The sequence below is a fragment of the Salmo trutta genome, chromosome 24 (genome assembly GCF_901001165.1).
Source record: "Salmo trutta chromosome 24, fSalTru1.1, whole genome shotgun sequence".
In the NCBI taxonomy this organism is placed as follows: domain Eukaryota; kingdom Metazoa; phylum Chordata; class Actinopteri; order Salmoniformes; family Salmonidae; genus Salmo; species Salmo trutta.
This window is the reverse complement of record NC_042980.1, coordinates 33,931,426-33,954,782: the sequence shown is the minus strand read 5'-3', so window position 1 is coordinate 33,954,782 and position 23,357 is coordinate 33,931,426. Positions and strand designations below refer to the sequence as shown.

Sequence of the window (23,357 nt, the reverse complement as noted above, 5' to 3'; positions counted from 1 at the left end):
GTTTACCAGTTGCTAAGCAGTTGCTAGGGACTCTTTTGGAAGAAGCTAGCTAGCTAACGAAGAATAACAAAGAATATCTAGTTAACAGAAGAAAAGAAAGAGAAAATCAGGACAGAAGAAAAAGGATATCAAAGTGAAACAGTTCTCTAAAGACACAAGAGACAATAATACAAGAAACAACACTTCTGTAGCTTGTCAACTATGTGTCTGTCTATCCCTGTTCTCTCCCCTCTGCACAGGCCATACAAACGCTTCACACCGCGTGGCCGCTGCCACTCTAACCTGGTGGTCCCAGCGCGCACGACCCACGTGGAGTTCCAGGTCTCCGGCAGCCTCTGGAACTGCCGGTATGCGGCCAACAAGGCTGAGTTCATCTCAGCCTATGCTACCCTCCAGTCCCTAGACTTCCTGGCGCTGACGGAAACATGGATTACCACAGATAACACTGCTACTCCTACTGCTCTCTCCTCGTCTGCCCACGTATTCTCGCATTCCCCTAGAGCATCGAGCCAGCGGGGTGGTGGCACTGGAATCCTCATCTCTCCCAAGTGGACATTCTCTCTTTCTCCCCTGACCCATCTGTCTATCTCCTCATTTGAATTCCATGCTGTCACAGTTACCAGCCCTTTCAAGCTTAACATCCTTATCATTTATCGCCCTCCAGGTTCCCTTGGAGAGTTCATCAATGAGCTTGACGCCTTGATAAGTTCCTTTCCTGAGGATGGCTCACCTCTCACAGTTCTGGGTGACTTTAACCTCCCCACGTCTACCTTTGACTCATTCCTCTCTGCCTCCTCCTTTCCACTCCTCTCCTCTTTTGACCTCACCCTCTCACCTTCCCCCCTACTCACAAGGCAGGCAATACGCTTGACCTCATCTTTACTAGATGCTGTTCTTCCACTAATCTCATTGCAACTCCCCTCCAAATCTCCGACCACTACCTTGTATCCTTTTCCCTCTCGCTCTCATCCAACACTTCTCACTCTGCCCCTACTCGGATGGTATTGCGCCGTCCCAACCTTCGCTCTCTCTCTCCCGCTACTCTCTCTTCCATCCTATCATCTCTTCCCTCTGCTCAAACCTTCTCCAACCTATCTCCTGATTCTGCCTCCTCAACCCTCCTCTCCTCCCTTTCTGCATCCTTTGATTTTCTCTGTCCCCTATCCTCCAGGCCGGCTCGGTCCTCCCCTCCTGCTCCGTGGCTCGACGACTCACTGCGAGCTCACAGAACAGGGCTCCGGGCAGCCGAGCGGAAATGGAGGAAAACTCGCCTCCCTGCGGACCTGGCATCCTTTCACTCCCTCCTCTCTACATTCTCCTCTTCTCTCTCTGCTGCTAAAGCCACTTTCTACCACTCTAAATTCCAAGCATCTGCCTCTAACCCTAGGAAGCTCTTTGCTACCTTCTCCTCCCTCCTGAATCCTCCTCCCCCCCCTCCTCCCTCTCTGCGGATGACTTCGTCAACCATTTTGAAAAGAAGGTTGACGATATCCGATCCTCGTTTGTTAAGTCAAACGACACCACTGGTCCTGCTCACACTCCAGATGAAATCTTGCGAATTGTGACAGCCGGCCGCCCAACAACCTGCCCGCTTGACCCTATCCCCCCCCCCCTCTTCTCCAGACCATTTCCGGAGACCTTCTCCCCTACCTCACCTCGCTCATCAACTCATCTTGAACGCTGGCTACGTCCCTTCCGTCTTCAAGAGAGCGAGAGTTGCACCCCTTCTGAAAAAACCTACACTCGATCCCTCCCATGTCAACAACTACAGACCAGTATCCCTTCTTTCTTTTCTCTCCAAAACTCTTGAACGGGCCGTCCTTGGCCAGCTCTCCTGCTATCTCTCTCAGAATTACCTTCTTGATCCTAATCAGTCAGGTTTCAAGACTGGGCATTCAACTGAGACTGCTCTTCTCTGTGTCACGGAGGCTCTCCGCACTGCTAAAGCTAACTCTCTCTCCTCTGCTCTCATCCTTCTAGACCTATCTGCTGCCTTTGATACTGTGAACCATCAGATCCTCCTCTCCACCCTCTCCGAGTTGGGCATCTCCGGCGCGGCCCACGCTTGGATTGCGTCCTACCTGACAGGTCGCTCCTACCAGGTGGCGTGGCGAGAATCTGTCTCCGCACCACGCGCTCTCACCACTGGTGTCCCCCAGGGCTCTGTTCTAGGCCCTCTCCTATTCTCGCTATACACCAAGTCACTTGGCTCTGTCATATCCTCACATGGTCTCTCCTATCATTGCTATGCAGACAACACACAATTAATCTTCTCCTTTCCCCCTTCTGATAACCAGGCGGCGAATCGCATCTCTGCATGTCTGGCAGACATATCAGTGTGGATGACGGATCACCACCTCAAGCTGAACCTCGGCAAGACGGAGCTGCTCTTCCTCCCGGGGAAGGACTGCCCGTTCCATGATCTCGCCATCACGGTTGACAACTCCCTTGTGTCCTCCTCCCAGAGTGCTAAGAACCTTGGCGTGATCCTGGACAACACCCTGTCATTCTCCACTAACATCAAGGCGGTGACCCGATCCTGTAGGTTCATGCTCTACAACATTCGCAGAGTACGACCCTGCCTCACACAGGAAGCGACGCAGGTCCTAATCCAGGCCCTTGTCATCTCCCGTCTGGATTACTGCAACTCGCTGTTGGCTGGGCTCCCTGCCTGTGCCATTAAACCCCTACAACTTATCCAGAACGCCGCAGCCCGTCTGGTGTTCAACCTTCCCAAGTTCTCTCACGTCACCCCGCTCCTCCGCTCTCTCCACTGGCTTCCAGTTGAAGCTCGCATCCGCTACAAGACCATGGTGCTTGTCTACGGAGCTGTGAGGGGAACGGCACCTCCATACCTTCAGGCTCTGATCAGGCCCTACACCCAAACAAGGGCACTGCGTTCATCCACCTCTGGCCTGCTGGCCCCCCTACCTCTGAGGAAGCACGGTTCCCGCTCAGCCCAGTCAAAACTGTTCGCTGCTCTGGCACCCCAATGGTGGAACAAGCTCCCTCACGACGCCAGGACAGCGGAGTCAATCACCACCTTCCGGAGACACCTGAAACCCCACCTCTTTAAGGAATACCTGGGATAGGATAAAGTAATCCTTCTAACCCCCCCCCCCCTTAAAAGATTTAGATGCACTATTGTAAAGTGGTTGTTCCACTGGATATCATAAGGTGAATGCACCAATTTGTAAGTCGCTCTGGATAAGAGCGTCTGCTAAATGACTTAAATGTAAATGAAGGAACTGATTGTGGACTACTGGAGACAGCAGAGAAAGCACGCCCACATCAACATTGACAGAGACACAATGGAATGATTATTAGGATCTCTTTTAGTCCTCATTTGGTCTCACCTTCCAAGAGTTCTTAAACATTAAAATACAATTTATAATACAATCATATGTCCACATATAACACACTGTTACAAACAACAGAGATAATACACTGCCATATTGACCAGATAAATACTCTGACAGTCTGAAAATATAGATTGGTTCCTTCATCTACCACAGTGAAGTTCCTCGGTGTGCACATCACTGACAACCTGAAATGGTCCCTTCACACAGACAGTGTGGTGAAGAAATTTGGAGGCTGGAGAAATGTGTCTTTGCCCCTCATATGCACCTTTTGGGCTTTATCACCACCTGGTACGGCAACTGCACCACCTGCAACTGCAGGGCTCTCGAGTGGGTGGTGTCATCAGCCCAACACATCCCCGGGAGCAAACTGCCTGCCCTCCAGGTCGTCTGCAGCACCCAGTGTCACAGGAAGGCCAAGAAGATCATCAAGGACCTCTGCCACCCGAGCCACAGCCTGTTCACTCCACTATCATCCAGAAGGCGGAGACAGTACAGATGCATCAAGGCTTTGACCGAGAGACTGAAAAACAGCTTCTATCTCCTGGCCATCAGACTGTTAAATAGTAACCACTAACCGGCCTCCACCCATAACCCTACCCTGAACCTTAGTCACTGTTACTAACCAGCTACCAACGGGTATTCTACCCTGCACCTTAGAGACTGCTGTCATTTGTACATAGTCATTTAACACTGGTCACTTAAATAATGATACATACTGAGAGCATCCTGACTGGTGGCATCACTGCCTGGTATGGCAACTGCTCGGCCTCCGACCGCAAGGCACTACAGAGGGTAGTGCGAACAGCCCAGTACATCACTGGGGCCAAGCTTCCTGCCACACATGACCTCTATACCAGGCAGTGTCAGAGGAAGGCCCTATAAATTGTCAAAGACTCCAGCCACCCTAGTCACTGTTCTCTCTGCTACCACACGGCAAGCGGTGCCGGAGTGCCAAGTCTAGGTCTAAGAGGCTTCTAAACAGCTTCTACCCTCAAGCCATAAGACTCCTGAACATCTAGTCAAATAGCTACCCAGACTATTCACATTGCCCCCCCTTCTCCACACCACTGCCACTCTCTGTTGTCATCTATGCATAGTCACTTTAATTAACTCTACCTACATGTACATACTACCTTAACCAACCTGTGCCCCCGCACTGTGACTCTGTACCGGCACCCCCCTGTATATATTGTTATTTTTTACTGCTGCTCTTTAATTACTTGTTACTTTTATCTCTTATTCCTATCCATATTTGTTAAACTGCACTGTCGTTTAGGGGCTCGTAAGTAAGCATTTCACTGTAAGGTCTACAGCTGTTGTATTTGGCTCATGTGACTAATAACATTTGATTTGATTTAAGGGTACAAGGTAATTGAGGTAGATATGTACCCCACACATACAATTATCTGTAAGGTCCCTCATTCGAGCAGTGTATTTCAAACACAGATTCAACCACAAAGAGCAGGGATATTTTCCAATGCCTCACAAAGAATGGTACCTACTGGTAGATGGGTACTAATAAAAAGTAGACATTGAATATCACTTTGAGCATTGTGACATTATTAATCACACTTTGGATTGTAAATCAATACACCCAGTCACTACAAAGACACAGGCGTCCTTCCTAACTCAGTTGAAGGAGAGAAAGTGAAGTGCTGAGGGATTTCACAGTGAGGCCAACGGTGACTTTAAAACAGTTACAGAGTTAAATGGCTGTGATAGGAGAAAACTCCAGACGGATCAGCAACATTGTAGTTACTCCACAATACTAACCTCATTTACAGAGTGAAAAGAAGGAAGCCTGTACAGAATAAAAATATTCTAAAACATTCATCCTGTTTGTATAAATGCACTAAAGTAGCACTGCAAAAAATGTGGCAAAGCAATTCACTTTTTGTCCTCAATACAAAAAATCCTTGCCGATGACACAACAGTGGTAGGCCTGATCACCGACAACAATGAGACAGCGTATAGGGAGGAGGTCAGAGACCTGGCAGTGTGGTGCCAGGACAACAACCTCTCCCTCAACATGATCAAGACAAAGGAGATGTCCTCAATTGGAAAAATCCAATACAACACATTACTGAGTACCACTATGGGGTAGCTTAGTGGTTAGAGCATAGGGTGAGTAACTAAAAGGTTGCTGGATCGAATCCCCAAGCTGACAAGGTACAAATCTGTCATTCTGCCTCTTAGCAAGGCGGTTAGCAAACCCACTGTTCCCCAGGCGATGAAGATGTCGATTAAGGCAGCCCCCGCACCTCTCTGATTCAGAGGGGTTGGGTTTAATGCGGAAGATGCATTTCAGTTGAATGTATTCAGTTGTACAACTGACTAGGTATCCCCCTTTTTCTCCATATTTTCAAGCATAGTGGTATTATGGTTATGCTTGTAATTGTTAAGGAATGGGGAGTTTTTCAGGATGAAAATAAACTAAATGGAGCTAAGCTAAGCACAGGCAAAATCCTAGCAGAAAACCTGGTTCAGTCAGCTTTCCACCAGACACTGGAAGATTAATTCACCTTTCAGCAGGACAATAACCTAAAACACAAGGCCAAATGTAAACTGGAGTAGGATACCAAGAACACAGAATGTTCCAGAGCGGCTTAGTTACAGTTTTGACTTAAATCTATTGAAAATATATGGCAATACCTGAACATGGTTGTCTAGCAATGATCAACAAACAATTTGACAGAGCTTGAAGAATTTTGAAAATAATAAAATGGCCAAATGTTGCAGAATCCAGGTGTGGAAAGCTCTTAGAGACTTACCCAGAAAGACTCACAGCTGTAATCACTGCCAAATGTGTTTCTACAAAGTATTGACTCTTATGAAAACTTATGTAAATTAGAATAATAGTGAAGAGATCAAAAATATAAAATAACACACATGGAATCATGTGGTAACCAAAAAAGTGTTAAACAAATATATTTGAGATTCTTCAAAGAGCCAACCTTGCCCTTGATGACAGCTTTGCACACTCTTGCCATTCTCTCAACCAACTTCACCTGGAATGCTTTTCCAACAGTCTTGAAGGAGTTCCCACATATGATGAGCACTTGTTGGCTGCTTTTCCTTCACTCTGTGGTCCAACTCATCTCAAACCATCTCAACTGGGTTGAGGTTGGGTGATTGAGGAGGCCAGGTCATCTGATGCAGCACTCCATCACCCTCCTTCTTGGTCAAATAGCCCTTACACAGCCTGGAGGTGTGTTGTGTCATTGTCCTGTTGAAAAACAAATTATTTTCCCACCAAGCTTAAATCAGATGGAAATGGCGTATCTCTGCAGAATGCTGTGGTAGACATGCTGGTTCAGTGTGCCTTGAATTCTAAATAAATCACTGAGTGTCGCTAGTAAAGCACCCACACAACATCACAGTCCTCCTCCATGCTTCACACATGCGGACCACACATGCGGAGATAATCCATTCACCTACTCTGCATCTCACAAAGACATGGCGGATGGAACCAAAAATCTAAAATTGGGACTCATCAGACCAAAGAACAGATGCAAGTCCACTGCAAGTCTCTTCTTCCTATTGGTGTCCTTCATTATTGGTTTCTTTGCAGCAATTTGACCATGAAGGCCGCAGTCTCCTCTCAACAGTTGATGTTGAGATGTGTCTGTTACTTGAACTCTGCAAAGCATTTATTTGGGCTGCAATTTCTGAGGCTGGTAACTCTAATGAACTTATCCTCTGCAGCAGAGGTAACTCTGGGCATTCCTTTCCTGTGGCGGCCCTCATGAGAGCCAGATTTATCATAGCGCTTGATGGTTTTTGCAAATTCACTTGAAGAAATTTCAAAGTTCTGAAATTTTCCAGAGTGAATGACCTTTATGTCTTAAAGTAATGATGGACTGTCATTTCTCTTTGCTTATTTGAGCTGTTCTTTCCATAATATGGACTTGGTATTTTACCAAATAGGGCTATCTTCTGTATACCACCCCTACCTTGTCACAACACAACTGATTGGCTCAAACGCATTAAGGAAAGAAATTCCACAAATTAACTTTTAACAAGGCACACCTGTTAGTTGAAATGCATTCCAGGTGACTACCTCATGAAGCTGGTTGAGAGAATGCCAAGAGTGTGCAAAGCTCTCATCAAGGCAAAGGGTGGCTACTTTGAAGAATCTCAAATTTTAAAGCTAGCTAGACAAACTGTTTAGCTGAACCATAGCTAGATAGGAGCTCCTATAGGTTTACACTAGCTATATAACAAACCAGGCTTCATTTTATTAATATGATGGAAGTCATTATGAGGTATAAATGAAAATTGTGACTGGAAATATTGATAATTCCCTTTAGAGTTGCTTCTTGCCTGGACCTTGATGAGTCAGTGATCTCTCATACTCTCTATATCCTTTTCTCTCTCTCTCTTTACAGGTGGTAGAGGTGTATTCTGGGAAAATAACAGGTGTTCCAAGAAAGACAGACATCCAGCTTATCTAAAAAAAAATATCTGTCACTCTCATGTATACCTCCCTTTCCTATTTCTTTCTCTCACGTCTTATTTCCCTGTCCTCACCAACTTGCTTTCTGACTATCCTTCTCCTTGTTTAAATGTAGGGCTGGGTGAGATGTCCCTGTGAATTGAGGCCAGCTATGCAATGCTGCCTGGAGGAGAGAGAGAGAAGGGAAGAGAGAGAGTCACTGAGTGATAGAGAAAGAAGAGAAGGAGAGTGGAGAATGAGGGAAAAGGGGTAGTGAGAGTCAGAGATAGCAAGAAAAGGGGGGATGGAAGAAGGAGAAGACAGAGACCGAGAGAGGGAGAAGTGATAGGAATTGAGCTGCAGAAAATGAGTCAGAGACTGGAAGAAAAAGGGGGATGGGGTGGAGGAGCGGGATGGAGGTCTGAACTCCATTTTACTTCTACCGCAGGTTTATTGACCCCATGCTGAAGCAGATTGGAGTTAAAAGGAGCTCTGTTCTTTCCTGCCTTTCTCTGAAAATCCCTCTTTCATTTTCTACTGCCGATAAGAGTCCCCTTCACATCCTTAGCACCGGGCTAAATCTGTCAAAGGAGAACTCATTACACACACACACACACACACAGTGTGTGTGTGTGTGCGTGCGTGGGAATGCGTGCGTGTACGTGTGTGTGTGATGATCCACTGAGTCAGCAGCTGGATCGATGCTTCCTGCTGAGGGGTCACTTTACAACCACCATTCGTCCCTTCCCAGAGTGTACCACTGCACTCATTAGCATTTTGAACATTGATTTAGAGATAGTAAACAAGCACGCTAACATGGCGACGCAATGCATTGACTGATAATGCCCCACAAGGTAGCCAATTAAAGGCAAGGATGAAACCCATCCCTTACTCCTATCACTTCATCTGCTCCCTCTCTTTTCACCTGCAGCTGAATATGTAGCTACCTTTGTGACCACAGTATTTCTAACAACAACCATAATGAAAGGTCAGTGAGATTAGTGTTAATCCATGCTACTATGAATGAACAGACCAATGCCCATACACATGCACCCCTCTATAGAAGTGTGTAAGTGGAGTTTTAAACTAATGGCTCACAGATGCTCTGCATCTCACCATTGATGACATCATGCCTATACTCCCCCTCCCAATCAAACGCTCAGAGAGAAGACGGTCCCCTCATAGCTCTCAGACACACGTTTCTTATTAAGCTCCAGCAGGGGAGGGAGGAAAGAAGGGGAGGGAGGACAAGAGGGGAGTTAAAGTGAAAAAGAGAGAGGGAAATAACCTATCACCATTGTTACGTGCACCTGTGTGTCATCAGACTCGCCTGGACTCCATCACTTCCCTGATTACCTTCCCTATCTCTCACTCCCTTTGGATCCTTCCCCAGGTGTTATTGTTTCTGTTTCATGTCTGTATTTCTTGTTTTGTATTATGTTCTGTTTATTTATTAAAACACTCACTCCCTGAACTTGCTTCCCGACTCCCAGAGCTATAGAATGACACCTCACCCAAGGGAAGCATCAGGGATTTTTTTTTTTTCCGGTGGGAATGACGTCAGGTCTCATGCCTGAAACAGATCTCTGGGCTCCCCTGCATCCGCTGGTTCGTCAGGCTCTCATGCCTCAGCGTGGGTGCGAAAAGACGATTCTCTTCCGCAGCGAATTCTACTAGATGAAAAGCTGAAATGAGTATGACATCCTGGCATTTAAAGGATACTTCATAGTCAGGGCTAATGGCTGGAACTGTGTTTGGAGAAGGAAGTGTGCCTGTTTGCAGACCTCTACAATATATGATGGAATGCTTAGAATGGACAGCCATTTTAGGGAGTGGAATGTTCAGATGATTGTTGGAGAACACATTTATCATCAAGTTGTAAATTCAAGAGTTGAATATGTCCGTGACATTTCATCTGGCATAAACAACCATGACCTATTGTCCACATTCAATTACTGTGAGTCATAAACCGTTTCGTATTGAAGCTGCACTGAAATTAGGCTGTGTGTGTGTCCCCCAGGGATCTGCTTGGTATTAACTGCCTGCCAATTTGGGCCTGATGTTTGGGCCTGCTGCCAAGTGCTATCTCTGTGCCTGGTCCTTTCCCCTGACACACACACAAATAAACACACACACACACACACAAGATGACGAGAGATGGAGCTAACATTGTTAGATACAGAAAAGAGAGGATGGTGTTATAAAACAATCATAGAAGACAGCGACGCATGACATCTATGCTCTCTCTCCTCTCTCGCTGTCTCTCTCTGTGTGTGTGTGTGTGTGTGTGTGTGTCTAGAGCTAGAAAAATTAGAACAGTCCTGACTAATAGAGACAGAGGACAGGCTGTTCAATCCCCCATGGTCCTGCTCTATTCACTCCACTTGGGTTTGGTATTTATAGCCAGGCAGCACCTACCAACGAGAGAACAGTCATCAACAGCTACAGAGCATGGTTCCTGGGAGGCAGCGATTCTGTCACTGTCAGCTCTAGTCAGCTAATATACCTCAGCCTGGGAGGCAGCGACTCTGTCACTGTCAGCTCTACTCAGCTAATATACCTCAGCCTGGGAGGCAGCGACTCTGTCACTGTCAGCTCTACTCAGCTAATATACCTCAGCCTGGGAGGCAGCGACTCTGTCACTGTCAGCTCTAGTCAGCTAATATACCTCAGCCTGGGAGGCAGCGACTCTGTCACTGTCAGCTCTACTCAGCTAATATACCTCAGCCTGGGAGGCAGCGACTCTGTCACTGTCAGCTCTAGTCAGCTAATATACCTCAGCCTGGGAGGCAGCGATTCTGTCACTGTCAGCTCTAGTCAGCTAATATACCTCAGCCTGGGAGGCAGCGACTCTACTAGGGCTCTAACGTAGTCTGCTAAATGTAGTTTTGTACATTGCTAAAAATGTTACTCACCAACATTAGGGTTGTGATTCTACAAACAATAGTTAAAAGTGTAGACGCAATAATTTGTATTTGTTTATACTGTAGAACAAGTGTAAAACTAATTGCAAACCGTCAGTATTCTAACGTTTTGACCCTTCGTCCTCATCTATATCTCATTTAAGACAGAGCGTATCTATCCACTGTGTGTGAGTGGAGCGTATCTATCCACTGTGTGTGAGTGGAGCGTATCTATCCACTGTGTGTGAGTGGAGCGTATCTATCCACTGTGTGTGAGTGGAGCGTATCTATCCACTGTGTGTGAGTGGAGCGTATCTATCCACTGTGTGTGAGTGGAGCGTATCTATCCACTGTATCTATCCACAGTTGTGTGTGTGTGTGTGTGTGTGTGTGTGTGTGTGTGTGTGTGTATGTGTGCATGTGTGCATGTGTGCGTGCGTGTGGTTGTGTGTGTGTGTGTATGGTTGTGTGTGTGTGTGTGTGTGTGTGTGTGTGTGTGTGTGTGTATGTATGTTTGTGTGTGGTTGTGTGTGTGTGTTTCCACACAGCCTTGGCATCTCACTGTCAACGTTTGGGGGGATATGTCAACATCTTATGTACCAGATGCATATCTCTCCTCAGTCTCCACACAGACACAGAGAATAGCTGGGAGCTCAGAACTCTCTCTGAGCCTTTTATCTGCAAACACAGCAATGTCTCGCCTCAGAAAGCACCTGGGCATTCTCTCCTTCATAATAAATCTAGAGTCCGCGTCTACATTTGAATAACTTAGCATTCTCATGCCAGCAATATAAAAAGCCATCAAACAGCACTCACACACACAAACATACATACACACACACACACACACACATACACCCTGAGGTACAGTATCTGCTGCTATGCTGCTACACTAAGTACACAATAGGGATTGAGACTTGAAATGATCACTGAAGACCACCATACCAATACACTGTATAACTAAACAATCCCCTAGACTGCCTTAAAACAGTGTACTAGCGGCCCACCCTAACATTCCAACTTGGTCTGTCAACAGGCTGCATATTACCAGGGCAATTACCTTTAAACAATAGATGTCTTTATAATGCCTCCCACGCATACTCCACAGCCACATTCTACACACTGGCTTGTACTCAGTCTTCTCAATGCCAGAGCTCACCAATGAGAGAGCACACCAATGAGAGAGCTCACCAATGAGAGAGCTCACCAATGAGAGAGCACACCAATGAGAGAGCACACCAATGAGAGAGCACACCAATGAGAGAGCTCACCAATGAGAGAGGTCACACATCCAATAAAGACACACTCAAAGCCCATATTTCAGCAGGCAATGACAGGGTCAGCACTAGAAGGTCAGCAGAGGGCCTGGAGGTAGAGTTTCCACTGTGAGTAATGTGGCAGACAGTGGTACTGATAGTGATGATGACTGTATGGACATGTAAGGACAATGTAGAGTAGAGGCTCACTTAGTTAACCCTGCAGTATACCTCCAACATCTAGACAGAGTGCTACAACCCTGAAAAACCTCACCTCCAAAACAAACCCCTTCCAAACCATGACCCATAATCTCACTCCAAACACTAGGGTAATCCTGAAAAGCAAATAAATTCCAAAGTAGCCTAACACCTGAAAATCTTTAGAATTCCAACGTGTTTTCCACAATCTAACCCCAATCTGCAATGACATGCAACCCAATCCTAGCCCTACTTCACACAGCAACTGACAAATACATAACTCACACGTGACATCTAGACCCACTTAAAGCAGGTCAACATGAGAACGTCCCAAATACATGACATCAAACCAGGTGCTCAACAGCTGCCAAATGAGGTACGGTGCTGACCCATACACCTGGTGTGTGTTTGTGTTGTGTGTGTGTGAGCATGCCAGTGTGTGACAGTACTAACAGTGTGCAGTTTCAAGACACCTCATCTCCCATCACTTTACTTCAGCACCACAATGTGTGAGACCCACCCAGGAGAGCGTTATCACACACACACACACACACCTACCTATAGTTATCCCAGCTGTCTATTAACTCTGCTTGTTACCCATGGCGACAAAGAAAACAATGAGCATCCTCATCTACATGCAACACTATCACTTCATCAACTTAACAAACACTGAGGGGAAATTCACGGGTATAGAAGACAAGAACATAGCTAAACTACATCATCAAAGATAAATATCTGTGCTTGTTTTAGTTGGCCTACAAATCATGATGATAAAATAATGTGCTGTGTGGGCATCATAATCTACAAACGGATTTGGAAGACGTTCTTGCAATTAAAATGTAATGGTCCCTGTAGTAGTTTAATTGAACTGGCTAGGACTAATTGTCTCCCTAATTAAGTCTCATAATGAGCAATGTGCCTTGGATAATGCCCCGTTTTATTCTCCCATTAAAAAAAAAACCTTTGGATAATCATGAAGAATATACACTGCATGACCAAAAGTATTGACACCTGCTTGTCGAACATCTCATTCCAAAATCAATGGCATTAATATGGAGTTGGTCCCCCCTTTGCGGCTATAACAGCCTCCACTCTTCTGGGAAGGTTTTCTACTAGATGTTGGAACATCGCTGCGGGGACTTGATCCATTCAGCCACAAGAGTATTAGTAAGGTCGGGCACTGATGTTGGGCGATTAGGCCTGGCTCGCATTCGGCATTCCAATTCATCCCAAAGGTGTTCGATGGGGGTTGAGGTCAGGGCTATGTGCAGGCCAGGCAAGTTCTTCCACACCGATCTCGACAAACCATTTCTTTATAGTCCTCGCTTTGTGCACGGGGGCATTGTCATGCTGAAACAGGAAAGGGCCTTCCCCAAATTGTTGCCACCAAGTTGGAAGCACAGAATTGTCTAGAATGTAATTGTATGCTGTAGAGTTAAGATTTCCTTTCACTGGAACTAATGGGCCTACACCATTATTCCTCCTCCACCAAACTTTACAGTTGGCACTATACATTAGTTCTCAAACCCAGATTTGTCTGTCGGACTACGAGGTGGTGATGCATGATTCATTACTCCAGAGAACGCGTTTCTACTGCTCCAGAGTCCAATGGTGGCGAGCTTTACAGCACTCCAGCCGACGCTTGGCATTGCACATGGTGATCTTAGGCTCCATTTCATGAAGCTCCCGACGAACAGTTATTGTGCTGAATTTGCTTCCAGAGGCAGTTTGGAACTCGGTAGTGAGTATCACAACCGAGGACAAATTATTTGTACACACTAGAGCCATCGGCAGTCCCATTCTGTGAGCTTGTGTGGACTACCACTTTGCGGCTGAGCAGTTATTGTTCCTAGATGTTTCCACTTCACAATAACAGCACATACAGTTGACCAGGGCAGCTATAGCAGGGCAGACATTTGACGAACTGTCGTGCTGGAAAGGTGCCATCCTATGACAGTGCCACTTTGAAAGTCACTGAGATCTTCAGTAAGGCCATTCTACTGCCAATGTTTGTCTGTTGAGATTGCATGGCTGTGTGCGTGATTGTATTAACCTGTCAGCAACGGGTGTGGATGAAATAACAGAATCCACTAATTTGAAGGGGTATCCACATACACTACAGCACCAAAAGTATCTAAAATACATCTATAAAGACTATTAGTATTGCGTTTATCACAAACATAACTAGACTAGCCTACATTTTAAGTGCTTCAGCTGTGCCGTCATGTGACAGAATAGCATAAACGCACCAAACCATAATGCCGTAAAGGGAACATAACCTTTCCTGTTTAATATCGGAGTAGCCTAACTTATGACAATCGTAATATTATATAAAATTTTGCATTGATCACAAGTTAACAAAACAATCTGAAGTCCAACTTTTACCTCGGTTTGACAGAGCGCTACGGCCAGCAGTACAAGGAAGGGGACATTTCGCAACATCTGGGAAGAGAGAAAGGAAAATAAAATCCTGTTATAGGTTAATGTCAAGTAAAATGGTTAAATAATCAAGGAATAAAGAGCAATATTTAATCTATTTTTATGACAATTATTCTATACCCTTCTGGAAAGCGGCTTCGTTCAGGCGTCTGCTGCGAGGAGGAGTTCGATGAATGTGTGCCGGTAACAGAGGCGAGAGAGAGGTCTGGGATTTCAGGAGCGCTGAGGAATTCGTAGTCTACAGTCTCTCCCCGCTATGACGTGACCAATGAAAATAAATGTCCTGAGCCCTGGAACATTTACCGACAGAACATTCCTAATCCAAGGTCCAAAGGGGACCAGGCATATTTTGCGGTCCCGAATAATTCACCCCTGTTGACAGTAATGGCAATAGGAGAATGTGGCAGTTTGTTCATATGTTCTAAAACCTGGATTCGCATCATTACACTGTACTACTGTACATTACTTTTTTGAGAACAGGAGAGAACTTGCTCACAGTTAGACCTATCTGGTTTATGGTTGCGGGTTATTGTCCGTTTGTGGTTTGTCGGATGAGCAAATAGCTGTGCAGACATTACAAAATGTTTGCAGCACGTATAACTGCAGCCTGGTCTCATAGACTAGACGTAACATAATAAACAAAACAAAAAATCTTTCCCCCTGAAATTACTATGACATGTTATGTTTGGTATGGTTACCTAAAACAGTTTACTTAAAACCTCTCTTGGGTATGTGGGACGTGACCGTCCAACCCGTGGGACATACTATTCAACAGCCAGTGAAGCAGGGCGCCAAATTCAGAACGACAAAAATCTCATAATTCAAATTTCTCACACATACAAGTATTATACACAATTTTATAGATAAGATTCTCGTTAATCCAACCACATTGTCCGATTTCAAAAAGGCTTTACGACGAAAACAAAACATTAGACTATGTTAGGACAGCGCCTAAAAAATAAAAGCCACACAGCCATTTTCCAACCAAGGAGAGGTGTCACAAAAACCAGAAATACAGCTAAAATTAAGCACTAACCTTTGATGATCTTCATCAGATGGCACTCATAGGACTTCATGTTACACAATACATGTATGTTTTGCTCGATAAAGTTCATATTTATATCCAAAAACTCCATTTTACATTGGCCCGTAATGTTCAGAAATGTTTTTCCTTCCAAAACTCCCGGTGAATGAGCACATCAATTTATAGAAATACTCATCATAAACATTGATCAAATATTAAACTGTTATTCAAAGAATTATAGATAAACATCTCCTTAATGCAACCGCTGTGACAGATTTAAAAAAAGCTTCATGGGGAAAGCACACTTTGCAATAATCTGAGTACGGCGCTCAGAAAACAACAGCAGGCAATACACATACCCGCCATTTTGGAGTCATCTAAAATCATAAATAGCATTATAAATATTCACTTACCTTTGATGATCTTCATCAAAATGCACTCCCAGGGATCCCAGGTCCACAATAAATGTTGTTTTGTTTGATAAAGTCTATAATTTATGTCCAAATACCTACTTTTTGTTTGCGCGTTCAGTAAGCTACTCCAAATGTAGGAAGTGCGCTGAAAATTTCATGACGAAAAGTCAAAAAAAGTTATATTTACGTTCGTAGAAACATGTCAAACGATGTATAGCATCAATCTTTAGGGCCTTTTTAACATAAAACTTCAATAATATTCCAACCGGACGATTCCAATGTCTTGAAAAATTTAATGGAACACAGCTACCTCTCACGTGAATGCGCGCCAATGAACTCATGTGCTTTCCTGAGTCAACAACTTCCTTTGTTCGCTCCCTGTTCACCATAGAAGCCTCAAACAACTTTCTAAAGACTGTTGACATCTAGTGGAAGCCTTAGGATGTGCAAAATGAACCCTAAGTCACTGTGAGTTAGATACGCAATCACTTGAAAAAACTACAAGCCTCAGATTTCCCACTTCCTGGTTGGATTTTTATATATATTTTTTTTTTTCAGGTTCTTGCCTGCCATATGGGTTCTGTTATACTCACAGACATCATTCAAACAGTTTTAGAAACTTCAGAGTGTTTTCTATCCAAATCTACTAATAATATGCATATCCTACATTCTGGGTCTGGGTAGCAGGCAGTTTACTACGGGCACACTTTTCATCCGGACGTCAAAATACTGCCCCCTACCCTAGAGAAGTTAACCTGTTAGGGCTAGGGGGCAGTATTTACACGGCCGGATAAAAAACGTACCCGATTTAATCTGGTTACTACTCCTGCCCAGTAACTATAATATGCATATAATTATTGGCTTTGGATAGAAATCACCCTAAAGTTTCTAAAACTGTAATTTGTCTACAATAATTGATCATTTCAATAAGCATTTTTCTACGGCTGGCCATGCTTTCCACCTGGCTACCCCTACCCCGGCCAACAGCTCTGCACCCCCCGCAGAAAGTTGCCCAAGTCCCCCGCGCTTCTCCTTCAAACAAATCCAGACAGCTGATGCTCTGAAAGAGCAGCAAAATCTGGATCCTTACAAATCAGCTGGGCTAGACAATCTGGACCCTCTCTTTCTAAAATTATCCTCCGAAATTGTTTCAACCCCTGTTACTAGCCTGTTCAACCTCTTTTTCATATTGTCTGAGATCCCCAAAGATTGGAAAGCTGCCGTGGTCATCCCCCTCTTCAAAGGGGGAGACACTCTAAACCCAACCTGTTATAGACCTACGGTATATCCATTCTGCCCTGCCTTTCTAAAATCTTCGAAAGCCAAGTTAACAAACAGATCACCGACCATTTCGAATCCCACCCTACCTTCTCCACTATGCAATCTGGTTTCCGAGCTGGTCATGGGTGCACCTCAGCCACGCTCAAGGTCCTAAACGATATCATAACCGCCATCGATAAAAGACAGTACTGTGCAGCTGTCTTCATCGACCTGGCCAAGGCTTCGACTCTGTCATAACAACACCCACCCGTAGCACGCGCTCCAGCAGGTATATTTCACTGGTCATCCCCAAAGCCATCCCCACCTTTGGCCGCCTTTCCTTCCAGTTCTCTGCTGCCAATGACTGGAACGAATTGCAAAAATCCCTGAAGCTGGAGACTTATATCTCCCTCTCCAACTTTAAGCATCAGCTGTCAGAGCAGCTTACCGATCACTGTATCTGTACACATCCCATCTGTAAATAGCACACCCAACTACCTCATCCCATGTTGTTATTGATTTTTTTGCTCTTTTGCACACCAGTATCTCTACTTGCACATCATGATCTGCACAGCCATCACTCCAGTGTAAATGCTAAATTGTAATTATTTCGCTATGGCCTATTTATTGCCTTACCTCCCTAATCTTACTACATTTAAACACACTGTACATAGATTTTTCTATTGTGTTATTGACTGTACGTTTGTTAATGTCTAACTCTGTATTGTCGTTTTTGTCGCACTGCTTTGGCCAGGTCGCAGTTGTAAAAAGAACTTGTTCTCAACTGGCCTACCTGGTTAAATAAAGGTGATTTAAAAAAAATAAAAAAGAAAGAAAGAAAGCAAACCAAAAAAGCGGTAGATCTGTTCAATATGTGCTATTTCTGTGCTTCCCAGTCTTAAGTTTCATTTTTGCTTTTACTTTCAGTTTTGTACACCAACTTCAAACAGCTGAAAAAACAATAATTTTGCTTATGTAAAATATATTTCACAGTGGTTTAGATGGTACAATGATTCTCTATGCTATACTTGCTTGTTTTTCCAACTATTCACATTTTTGCACCCAGGAAATGGCGGAGCGATTTCTGCATAGTGCATCTTTATGGCAAAAACTAAAGGAGGGTGGTTGGTCGGGGTGGATGGGTAGGTGTATAACGCAAACATCTAGCAACCCAAAAGTTGTGTGTTGGATCTCATCCAGGACAACTTGCAATTCGTAACATATCATACGAAATGGATCATGGCCATCCACAAATTAATACATACCATACAAAACATATCATACTAAATTGAATGGCTTGAATTTACTTACGCAATAATATGCCAAGGCAGCAGCTACTCTTCCTGGGGTCCAGCAAAATTAAGGCAGTTTATACAATTTTAAAAACATTACAATACATTCACAGATTTCACAACACACTGTGCCCTCAGGCCCATACTCTACCACTACCAGTACTAAATCCATGTGTATGTGTGTATAGTGCGTATGTTATCATGTGTGTGTGTATGCATGTATCTGTGCCTATGTTTGTGATGATTCATAGTTCCCGTTGTTCCATAAGGTGTTTTCTAATCTGTTTTTTAAATCAAATTTTACTGCTTGCATCAGTCCCTTACACACACAAAAAGGATCCTATATTCATATTCACCATATGGAAGGTGGTCCTCTCTACCCCGTATGGGGTGAGGGACCAGGGTTAGAGGAGCAGGACAGATGGGCAGAAGTCATCTCATTCCCCTTCATCATTGCTTACACAGTGTCTAAACCAAACACCTATCAGCCATGGACAGAAATTGGTAAAACTTCATTTGGATAGTCCATCTGTATATCAGATGGACTATCTATACACTATGCAGACTATCTACAGACTGCGACAGACTATCTACATCAGTAACATTTCAACTAACTACTGTATCTACTAACCCTAACCTTAGCCCTAGCCCTAACCTTAACCCTTATCCTCACCCTAAACTTAACCCTTGCCCTAGCCCTAACCCTAACAGTAACTTTAGCAAGCAGTTGCTTATCAACAGATAGTTTGTTGATAGTATGACCATGTACAGATGGACTATCCAGACAATAAAAATAAAGGGGGACCCAGAAATGTTAAACAAACATGCCTGTTTGTTTGTTTTTATGCCCTTGAGAAATGTAGAAACAGAGAGCAAAAGTGAGTGTGTGTGTGTGTGTTTGTGTGTGCAAGAGGGAGAGAGAGAGAGAAAAGAGAAAGGTAGGGGCCAGAAAATACATTCATCTCTACCTTGTAGGCCTACCCAGTATTGAGGGCTTGGCCTGACAATCAGAATTAAAGTAAACTTTTTGGTGTTTTGTAACAGATGTCTCTTTCCATTCATCAAATGGCAGCTGTACAGTTTGGATTGATTGATTGGTTTTATTTGTCACAAGAAAAGAAATCCACGTATACACTCAGAACAAAAAAATTGGGATTGCACAATAAAGTCGGGGACTTAATTCCAATGTGGTCCCTTTTTTCTGACATAACTAGGTATACAATTACGTAGATACATACAGACAGATTCCAGAGATATAGACAAAAAAATGCTTAACTTCCAGATGAGCATGAGGGAGGAGTTTAAGTACAGTGCTTACAAGCTTGTTTTGACTGGTCTTAAGCTTATTCTTTAGATGTTTGTGGCTGCTGGTGAACAATGACGTGCAGGCATAATCAAAGTGACACTGGACTAGCACACTTGCCAGAGTCTTCATGTCTCTGGCCACTGTATTCTTGGGGACTGTCACAATAATTTTTTATCTCAATGGTTGAATTCAACTACTACTCAAAGCTTTGTCTATTTCCTGAAGGTTGTAAGGCTTCAGTTAATAGAGAAGTAGACAAAGTCTCAGATTCTGCAATATATCAGTCCTTTATTCAGAGAGCGCTCTGTCTTCAAAATGAGAACACAGTCTTTTTATATCACACACACAAATGAACTCACATCAGTAGAAACTCCACCTCGCTTTAGGTGGGCTGTATTTTTCCACAGTTCACATACATTGTTTATCACACTTCTGCAACATGTTTCATCATCTTCTGCAAGCCTAGCCGTTTCTAACAGTTTTTCTCCTCCCGAGGGTGGGTGGGGAGGCCTCTTTCCAGTTATTAGTTTCACCGTTATCACAAGTCGACAGTTCAGTTGAATGTCTCAACTATACCCTGCTCATATTGCGAAATAGAAACACAATGGCCTAGACTCTAACACCTTTCACACATTTCAGGGTGGAATACTTTAGTCATTATCTTAAACATACAAATTCTTCTATCAGGGACCTTCAATGCTGCAGAAATTTTGGGGCACCCATCCCCAGATCTGTGCCTCGACACAATCCTGTGTCGGAGCTCTACGAACAATTCCTTCAACCTCATGGCTTGGTTCTTTCTCTGACATGCACTGTCAACTGTGGGACCTTATATAGACAGGTGTGTGCCTTTCCAACATGTCCAATCAATTGAATTGGCCACATGTGGACTCCAATCAAGTTGTAGAAACATCTCAAGGATGATCAATGGAAACAGGATGCACCTGAGCTGAATTTCGAGTCTCATAGCAAAGGGTCTGAATATTTATGTAAATACATAAATCACAACCGTGTATACCCCCCCCGGATCATTGCTACTCTATCTTCCGTGACGCATACAAAGCCCTCCCTCGTCCTCCTTTCGGCAAGTCTGACCATTACTCCATTTTGTTGCTCCCAGTCTATAGACAGAAACTTAAACAGGAAATGCCCGTGCTCAGGTCTGTTCAGCGCTGGTCCGACCAATCTGATTCCACGTTTCAAGATTGCTTTGATCACGTGGACTGGGATATTTTCCGGATAGCCTCAGACAACAACACTGATGTATACACTGATTCGGTGAGTGAGTTTATTAGCAAATGATGTTGTACCCACGGTGACTATTAAAACCTTCCCCAATCAGAAACCGTGGACTGATGGCAGCATTCGCGCAACATTGAAAGTGTGAACCACTGCTTTTAATCATGGCAAGGCGACCAGAAACATGACCGAATACAAACAGTGTAGCTATTCCCTCCGCAAGGTAATCAAACAAGTTAAGCGTCAGTATAGAGACAAAGTAGAGTCGCAATTCAACGGCTCAGACATGAGACGTATGTGGTGGGGTCTACAGTCTATCACAGATTATAAAAAGAAATCCAGCCCCGTCGCGGACACCGACATCTTGCTCCCAGACAAACTAAACAACTTCATTGCTCGCTTTGAGGACAATACAGTGCCACTGACACGGCCCGCTACCAAAACCTGTGGGCTCTCCTTCACCGCAGCCAATGTGAGTAAAACATTTAAATGTGTTAACCCTTGCAAGGCTGCCAGCCCAGACGGCATCCCTAGCCGCGTCCTCAGAGCATGCACAGACCAGCTGGCTGGTGTGTTTACGGACGTATTCAATAAATCCCTATCCCAGTCATGCTTCAAGAGGGCCACCATTGTTCCTGTTACCAAGAAAGCTAATGTAACTGAGCTAAACAACTATCGCCCCGTAGCACTCACTTCCATCACCATGAAGTGCTTTGAGAAACTAGTCAAGGATCATATCACCTCCACCCTGCCTGACAGCCTAGACCCACTCCAATTTGCTTACTGCCCCAATAGGTCCACAGATGACGCAATCACAATCACACTGCACACTGCCTTAACCCATCTGGACAAGAGGAATACCTATGCAAGAATGCTGTCATCGATTACAGCTCAGCATTTAACTGCATAGTACCCTCAAAACTCGTCATTAAGCTCGAGACCCTGGGTCTCGACCCTGCCCTGTGCAACTGGGTCCTGGACTTTCTGACGGGACGCCCCCAGGTGGTGAGGGTAGGAAACAACATCTCCACCTCGCTGATCCTCAACACTGGGGCCCCACAAGGGTGTGTTCTCAGCCCTCTCCTGTACTCCCTGTTCACCCATGACTGCGTTGCCATGCACGCCTCCAACTCAATCATCAAGTTTGCAGACGACATTACAGTGGTAGGCTTGATTACCAACAATGACGAGACAGCCAACAGGGAGGAGGTGAGGGCCCTCGGAGTGTGGTGTCAGGAAAATAACCTCACACTCAACGTCAATAAAACAAAGGAGATGATCATGGACTTCAGGAAACAGCAGAGGAAGCACCCTGCTATCCACATCGACAGGACAGTAGTGGAGAAGGTGGAAAGTTTTAAGTTCCTCGGCATACTCATCACGGACATACTGAAATAGTCCACCCACACAGACAGCATGGTGAAGAAGGCGCACAGCGCTTCTTCAACCTTAGGAGGCTCAAGAAATTTGGCTTGTCACCAAAAACACTCACAAACTTTTACAGATGCACAATCGAGATGCACATCCTGTCGGGCTGTATCACTGCCTGGTACGGCAACTGCTCCGCCCACAACTATAAGGCTCTCCAGAGGGTAGTGAGGTCTGCACAACGCATCACCGGGGGCAAACTACCTGCCCTCCAGGACACCTACTCAACCCGATGTCACAGGAAGGCCAAAAAGATCATCAAGGACAACAACCACCCGAGCCACTGCCTGTTCACCCCGCTATCATCCAGAAGGCGAGGTCAGTACAGGTGCATCAAAGCTGGGACTGAGAGACTGAAAAACAGCTTCTATCTCAAGGCCATCACACTAATAAACAGCCATCACTAACATTGAGTGGCTGCTGCCAACATACTGACTCAAATCTCTAGCCACTTTAAGAATAAAAAATGGGATGTAATAAATGTATGACTAGTCACTTCAAACAATGCCACTTTATATAATGTTTACATAATCTACATTACTCATCTCATATGTATATACAGTCGTGGCCAAAAGTTTTGAGAATGACAAATATTAATTTCCACAAAGTTTGCTGCTTCAGTGTCTTTAGATATTTTTGTCAGATGTTACTATGGAAAACTGAAGTATAATTACAAGCATTTCATAAGTGTCAAAGGCTTTTATTGACAATCACATGAAGTTGATGCAAAGAGTCAATATTTGCAGTGTTGCCCCTTCTTTTTCAAGACCTCTGAAATCCGCCCTGGCATGCAGTCAATTAA

The 23,357-nt window shown here is 44.5% G+C and overlaps 1 protein-coding gene across 2 annotated transcripts in view; it reads right to left on the bottom strand.

Annotated features, from left to right (window-relative positions):
• Positions 1-15,068, bottom strand: part of LOC115161164 (follistatin-related protein 1) — a 43,526-nt gene extending 28,458 nt beyond the window's left edge. The window contains exons 1-2 of one of the 2 annotated variants that reach the window (XM_029711941.1): positions 14,714-15,068; positions 14,540-14,596 (exon numbers count right to left, since the gene is read on the bottom strand). In XM_029711941.1, the coding sequence (XP_029567801.1) occupies positions 14,540-14,596 (57 nt within the window). In that variant the 5' untranslated portion in view covers positions 14,714-15,068. The remainder of the gene's footprint in view (positions 1-14,539; positions 14,597-14,713) is intronic. The other variant, XM_029711940.1, reaches the window with a different exon arrangement.
• Positions 15,069-23,357: the final 8,289 nt, after the last annotated feature.